This window comes from Phaeoacremonium minimum (assembly GCF_000392275.1).
Source record: "Phaeoacremonium minimum UCRPA7 unplaced genomic scaffold PA7_03_scaffold_483, whole genome shotgun sequence".
NCBI lineage: Eukaryota > Fungi > Ascomycota > Sordariomycetes > Togniniales > Togniniaceae > Phaeoacremonium > Phaeoacremonium minimum.
This window is the reverse complement of record NW_006921385.1, coordinates 72,424-79,526: the sequence shown is the minus strand read 5'-3', so window position 1 is coordinate 79,526 and position 7,103 is coordinate 72,424. Positions and strand designations below refer to the sequence as shown.

The 7,103-nt window shown below is 53.8% G+C and overlaps 2 protein-coding genes across 2 annotated transcripts; one reads left to right on the top strand and one right to left on the bottom strand.

The window, feature by feature from the left end:
- Positions 1–3,031: 3,031 nt before the first annotated feature.
- Positions 3,032–4,496, top strand: UCRPA7_6676 (putative glycerol-3-phosphate dehydrogenase protein; the record flags this gene model as incomplete). Its single annotated transcript, XM_007919212.1, has 2 exons — positions 3,032–4,358; positions 4,411–4,496. 2 exons carry the CDS (start codon positions 3,032–3,034, stop codon positions 4,494–4,496), a joined length of 1,413 nt encoding a protein of 470 aa, XP_007917403.1.
- A 692-nt stretch (positions 4,497–5,188) lies between these two features.
- On the bottom strand, positions 5,189–6,520 carry UCRPA7_6675 (putative gliotoxin biosynthesis protein; the record flags this gene model as incomplete). The annotated part of the gene is made up of 1 exon (XM_007919210.1): positions 5,189–6,520. The coding sequence occupies one exon, from the start codon at positions 6,518–6,520 to the stop codon at positions 5,189–5,191; it is 1,332 nt and encodes a 443-aa protein (XP_007917401.1).
- Positions 6,521–7,103: the final 583 nt, after the last annotated feature.

Genomic DNA, 7,103 nt, shown 5'->3' with positions numbered 1-7,103 from the left:
GATGGAGGAAAAGAAAGAGAGAGAGGACCCAGAGGGGACAGCTCTCTAAGCTCAACTCGTTTGCCCCGCGGCGGCTGGTGCTGGGGCATTCAAGTGTGGCGCAGGGCGATCGCGATCGTCACAGCGAAGTGGATAGGCGGCGGTAGAGGGGCGGCGGGGCCGAGTTTCAGGAGCCAAAGCGGTAGTAGTGATGATGCAACGCTAATTGAGACTGACGGCGAGGAAATTAAAGTCGTTAGGAAGCGATTTGAGGATCGAAGAATCACAGACAAGGGAAAAGGTGAGAAGAGTCTTTGATCGGCAATAGCTTGGTTGTGGTAGGCAAGAAATTTGAAGTAAGCGTAGAGCTGGTTGGTTGGTTGGCCGGATGGTGACAAACGGTGAAAAGTATGATGGCAGTTGCCCAGATGGTCGGTGCTGCAGGCGTAACTACTAAACTACTAGTCTACTAGAACTAGACTAGGTAGGTACCCTGGGTACCTAGGCTGCTAGGTCAACAGTAAGGAAATCAATAGTGCAGGACAGAGCAAGGCAGGTGCGACCCGCGGGCGGGTAGGTATGTTGTCCGGGAGAGTGAATTATCTTCATCGGAAAGGCCTGAGAGCGGCCAGCCCACTGCGGAGCTTCTATGAGATGGCTACCTTAGCTATGACGCTGATGGGAAGTTTTGGGAGGGACAGAGCTGGGCGATATTAGCTCGATTATGCTTACTGCATAGTAAGGCGCACTACGCTTCTTTCTCACTTAGAAATGGCGGGAAGAAACAAGCTCAAACCCCAACTCTCTTCACTCCATCTTCTCATCTGATACAGAGTAGCAGCCAGGTACTGCGTTCGCTAGGCGGTGCTTCTGCTTCACTCAACGAGCTCGTGTCGCCATTGGCCCATCGAACCAAGGCGCCGTTGCAGGTTGAAGTTGACATGATAATAAGCCATGTTGTAGGCAATCCATCTGGGCATGTCTACCTAGCTGTTCCCAGGTACCTTGGCAGCTTGGGTACAGTATCGTACAGCAGCTCATTAGCTAGGTACAGTACCTACCACCCAGGAGCTGTCCTATGGCGGCCTCCTCACTTCAGTCAACATAAGCTGAAGCCATTGCCAACAACCTTGAATGTACACTGTAATTCAGAATGTAAGAAATCATGGGACTAGATTCCCATTGGAACGTTTCAAGTCATCACACCCAGTTGGAAGTATGGATGATTGTAGAAATCGATGCTCTGATCCCTGTATTGAGTGCATACAGTCTTGCACTGCACGTGTACCTGGCGGGAAAACTCCACGCAGGCCACGGAACCCATTGCCAATTTCAGCCTGCCCGTCTCGTCCTAGCGTCTCGTGGGCTATCCCTCAATTACGTCACTGATCTGAGAATGGCTTTTGGCTTTTGTGCTAGGCAATTTGAAAAGTGCATGGCGGCATCTGCATCAGAGACGACAAATGGCAATGTCCGACCCTGAGCTAAGAGGTAGGCTCGGGGGTAGGCAAATACCGGTAACTCGCACGAGGATGTAGGGATGGCTGCCCATATTTGGGCCTGTCTTTTCGGCTCGTTCCTTGGATCGGCACCCACCACACTGCCCGTTCCTGAACATCACCACATATGACTCCCATCGCTACCGCGACAGCGGGAGGCTCTATTGTGTTCAGATCTTACCTAGGCATCTACCTAGGTGAAGAGACTATGTGGCGCGACAAATGAAATTGAAACACTGAATGGTCAGCTCTCCTTCTTGGTAACTCTTACCTTTTTCAACACTCTCCGCCTCCCTGAGGAAAGACTGGCAAGCAGTTTAATCCAGTACTCTCCCTCCGATGCTATAGCGGCGCTGACCGCCTGTTTCATCATGGGTGTTTTCACAGGCCCGAGTGCCCTATTGCCCCTGTCCCGCGCGGCCTGTAGCTATGCATCGTGATGTAATCCGCATCCAAGTGCCCCTCGTGCCTTTTGTAAGAGCACTTGAGCGGCAGTATGCAGGCATGAATGCATGCATTGCGTGTGTCAACGAGCGGCATTTCTTGCTTACCGCCGGCTCATATTTCCAGGTGACAGGTCGGGTTTTCAATAGTCTTGAGTAAAGTCTCAAAGACGCGTACAATGAGAGAGACAACCGACCAAAATATCGGGTCCAGTTCATGTGTGAACTCGTCCTTGTGAACTGGAACTCATGGCGTTTCGGCGCCCATCCCTCAAACAAGTGAAAACGTTTAGATCTTGATTTCAAAATCGACAAAAAAAAATGCAAAAAAGTAACAAAAAATTTCACGTTGCCTGTATTAAGCAGGCTTTTGTGCCCAAACCATGAATCGAACATGGGTCCTCACGGGTCCAGAAGAAATCGAACCACAACGTGATGTACTAGCCACTATACTATTTGGGCTGGTACGTTGCTGATTGAAAGTCTGGCCAACTATTGGAACTTATTCAGCCTGTACAGCGGGGAAAGCTTGGCCTTTTAATACCTCAGCATAGGGTCTCTAGCTTCTGAATTAGCAAATCACATGCGCCGACTTGCACCTTACTTGCGCCAAGGGCTAGACTAACTTCGAAGAGCATCAAGGTTCTCTTCACATGACGACCCTCAGTCAGAAGAGTTTATTACATAATCTTACATATTAATAGAAATAGACAAGAACTCCCTATAAAGACCAGTGACAATATACAATCCATCTGAACATGACCCGAGCCGCGGCTGGAGTCGGGCATAAACAAATGCTTCTGTTGAGGATCCAGAAGGGACTTTGGGGCAGTTTCCTCAACCAGTAGGCGGTCAGCGCGTTCTGCCGCTAGTTGCGTCACTAAAGCTCCAAGTTTTGGCGGGGGAGCTGCCAGAGCAAGCCCGCTGGGGGAACGAGCTAAACCGGGCACGGGGCAGACGCCTCAATATCCTCGGTCAGCACGTGCGAGACGAAAAAGGATCTCCAGCTACTACAAGAAAATTGATTGCTGCTCGCTGTCTCCTGTGTCATTCTTGCAAGTCGTTGGAAGGGAACAAGTAATCGTCACCTCGCAACACCTGCTCTCACTCATGCCCCCACGGGTCACTCCTCCTCCTCCTGTCCTACAAGCCATCCAGCGCCCCTGCGGCCAATTGCACCACCAGTACTGGCTGAAGCAGCAGGAGTACCTGCACCAGAAGACCATGGCAACCCTCGGGGCGTCACATAGTAAGAAGCACAAGGTGACGGTTGTGGGCTCCGGCAATTGGGGCTCGACCATTTCCAAGATCGTCGCCGAGAACACGCGCGAGCACCCGGATATCTTCGAGGAGGAGGTGCAGATGTGGGTGTACGAGGAGGACATCGCCATCCCCGACAGCTCCCCCCACTACGACGCCGCCCAGAAAGACCAGAAGCAGAAGCTCACCTCCATCATCAACAAGTACCACGAGAACGTCAAGTACCTGCCCGGCATCAAGCTGCCCGACAATGTCGTCGCGAACCCCTCGCTACAGGCTGCCGTGGAGAACTCTTCCGTCCTCATCTTCAACCTGCCCCACCAGTTTATCGGTAACATTTCCAAGCAGCTCAAGGGCCACATCCTACCCTTCGCACGAGGCATTTCCTGCATCAAGGGCGTGAACGTGTCCGACGATGGCATCTCGCTGTTCTCCGAGTGGATCGGCGACGGCCTCGGCATCTACTGCGGCGCGCTGTCCGGCGCGAACATTGCTGGCGAGATCGCACAGGAGAAGTGGTCCGAGACGACCATTGCCTACGACCCGCCGCCCATGGACGCCTCCCGTAACCCGTCGCGGTCGCAGTCGCCCGCCGCCTCGAGCTTCGACCTCTCCGTCACACCCGCCGACCCGAGCCTCCAGCACAAGGACGCGAGGGGCCGGGCCTCCAAGACCCAGCTGACGCCGCTCCCCTCCGACTACCCGCCCCTCGACCACGAGACCTTCGCGCAGCTCTTCCACCGCCCTTACTTCCACGTTTCAATGGTGTCCGATGTGGCAGGTGTATCGCTAGGAGGAGCTCTGAAGAACATCGTCGCATTGGCTGCTGGTTTCGTGGACGGCAGGGGCTGGGGAGATAATGCAAAGGCGGCCATTATGAGAGTAGGCCTAATGGAGATGGTCAAGTTTGGCAAGGAGTTCTTTGGCCAGACAGTGCAGACAGCTACATTCACAGAAGAGAGTGCCGGCGTGGCCGATCTGATCACTTCTTGCTCGGGCGGTCGTAACTTCAAGTGCGCCAAGATGGCCGTAGAGCGAGGTGTCAGCGTGGAGGAGATCGAGAAGACGGAGCTCAATGGCCAGATGCTACAGGGTACGACCACGGCGAAGGAGGTCAACAGCTTCTTGAAGACTAGGGGGCTCGAGAAGGAGTATCCGCTTTTCACTGCGGTCATTGGTAAGTGTTTCGCGGTGAATCATGGCCAAGCTTCAATCTAATTATTTCACAGGCATACTGGAAGGCAGGCACGAGGTTGATGATATCCCGAACCTGGTCGCTAGGTCGGCACACGGGTTCCAGCAGGCATCTCTTTGAGGCATTTTACGATCTATGTATTTCTTGTCGAGACAGTCAATATACCAGGCAGGGGCACAGGCAGGGTCACTCCGTAGGATAGGTTTGGCAGAGCGGTGGCTAGGCAACATGAGATGATATTGTTAGCCGGCGTTCAATATTAGAGCATGGATTTGTACATGACTATCTTGTCGGACTGAGGCTCCATCTCGTCTGCACAGCGCAACTTCGTTGGTTATATTCGTGGTGATCGAGACTTGACCTATAAGCTATGGGTCCTCGTAGGGATGCACGCAGGACACGATAAACCCTGCTTACGAGAGATTGCCGACCATCTGAATTCATACGATTTAACGCATTTGGCTACCGTATAAGGCAATGATTACGCCGTCATCAAAAATCCTTTCCGCGTCTTACAGGGGCGCCAAGTGGCACATTCATTGGGGCGATTGCACAATCCGAGGTGCCATTGCGCAATGCCTCCACCACCACAACAGAGCCGCAAAGGGAATTAGAGCTCGGCTTTCAACTCTCACTTCAGAATACACAGCTGTTCTGAGTATGGAATTCTTTTCCAAAGATATGAAACGTATCGTCATTATTTATCATTTCGTAGGCATACCTCAGAGAGACCATTATTCAACATGGCTTTTCCAAAGCAACGCTGTCGCCAGAAACTCGAACTACTGAAGAGGAAAACCTTCGAGACCAAATCATTCCTGTCCCAGCAAACACGCCTTCTCCTCGTCAAATCCTGACCTCCGCCATCTCAGACGTGCAGATGTCAACGCACTGCCATCCTCATTGACGGGTTGCGTCCTCTCACCGTCCCCAAAGATGGGCTTGAAGCCGCCATCATACGCCATCCATGAGAGGTGGATGAGCCCGCCCATCGCGACGCCCAGCCATACTGGAATTCGGCCGTCCTTATCTGCGAGGATACGAGACAAGCCCATGATGATACCCACAAGTGGCAGGACGAGGACCAGGAAAAGTAGCTGTCCGATCTGCTGTCGGCGACTGGTGATGGTGTACGGCTGGAGCGACTGCAGCCACCTCTGGTAGTCCTGCGGTAGATCATGTTCGCGGGCCCCGTCCGTGATGAGTTTGAGATACCGTGCGCTGGGCTGCGCATACTCTGGATCAGGCCGGACCGGCTGCAGCAAGAGCTTCTTCCACCAGTCTTGCCACTTCTTGCGCGGGTCATCTGGCTCTTCCGGGTCGTCGCCGCCGTTGAGCAGCTTGCCTTTCCTTACCGCTGCCGACTCGTCATCCTCGGGCTGCTTGCCTCCACCAGGAACCAAAGGCGCATACAGCGTGTGCGCCAGGAACGGCTTTGGGAGCTCTGGGATCGGCGGCTTCTCAGGCACGCCAACATTCGGCAGCAGCGGGAAGCAGGGCACCAGAATGTCCTGGTAGCTCGCGCCGCCGCCCTCCGTCTTCACGATCGTGGCATAGTCGGCAGCTGTCACTTCGTACACCACACCAATAAGGCCCTTGTCCCACACCGGGTCGCCGTGCTGGCTTGCATGCGGACTCCCTCCTTGGCCTGGCAGGCTAGGGATGTTATGAGGCGGTGGCCGCATGTCGGGCGGGCTAGGGAGCTCGGACGGGGGCTCGGGGAGCTTCGATGGCGGGTCTGGCAGCTTCGGCGGCAGCTTCGGAGGCTTGGGGGTCTTGCGCGGGGCGGTGTTTGCAAAGCACGGCTCCTTGTACGGGATGCCGGGCAAGTCGAATGTCAGGCGCAGAGAAGGCGCGGAGACATTGACTTGGCTGATCGGACGAATGCCACGTTGCCCGAGGAAGGTCTCTGCGCATAGGTTGGAGCCATACGCGAGATACAGGACTGTGGAGGAGGAGCTATCGGAGGCGACGCCTTGAGCCGATGCAGCGGGAACAGGCTCGTCTGGACATATCGACGGTGAAGCTTGAGCCAGTCGATCGTCGGATGTGTGAGGGATGCTGGAGATGACTGGGTAGCTGGGGGATGAGACGCCAGACTTCACGTCAACATCCCAGAAGCGCTGGAAGATGGCCTGGGCCATGGGACGACAGGTGGTGCGTCTGTTAGTGGGACGAGATCGATCCATGACGGTGCCTTAGCGAAATACGAATGACAGACTCGACACGGGGCGAAATAACACGAAATGGCTGGGCAAGGCTCTTATCATGGAGGGAGTCAAGCTACGAGATACAGCAAGACAGGTTTTGGTTAATGCCTCCCTCTTGCTTAAAAATTCGCCTCGTGGGGGTCCGTAGTGCTGTGCCGGTATGATACAGCGCCGCCAGCCTACTGACCTGAGCCTAGATGACGACGCTAGATGCCGCTCGGAGCATTTACAACACCGAGCGACGATAACATTCACCAAAGTCTCTATTCGACAATTTGTACTGGTAGTTGTCCGCTTAAACATCTTCATGCTGTTCCGTGCTTAATTATCGGAATGCCCCGTATATGACAGAATCGTTTTCAAAATGTTAAGAATGTCAATTAAGTCACTTGTTTGCCCAGCTGAGAACCCTGTGCGCGAATTGAACTATATAACTATTGTTGCAATTCCACAAACACACGGAGACTGATGTATGACTATTCTGCCCCGTTTTGATTGACAGAGTCACCATACTCGA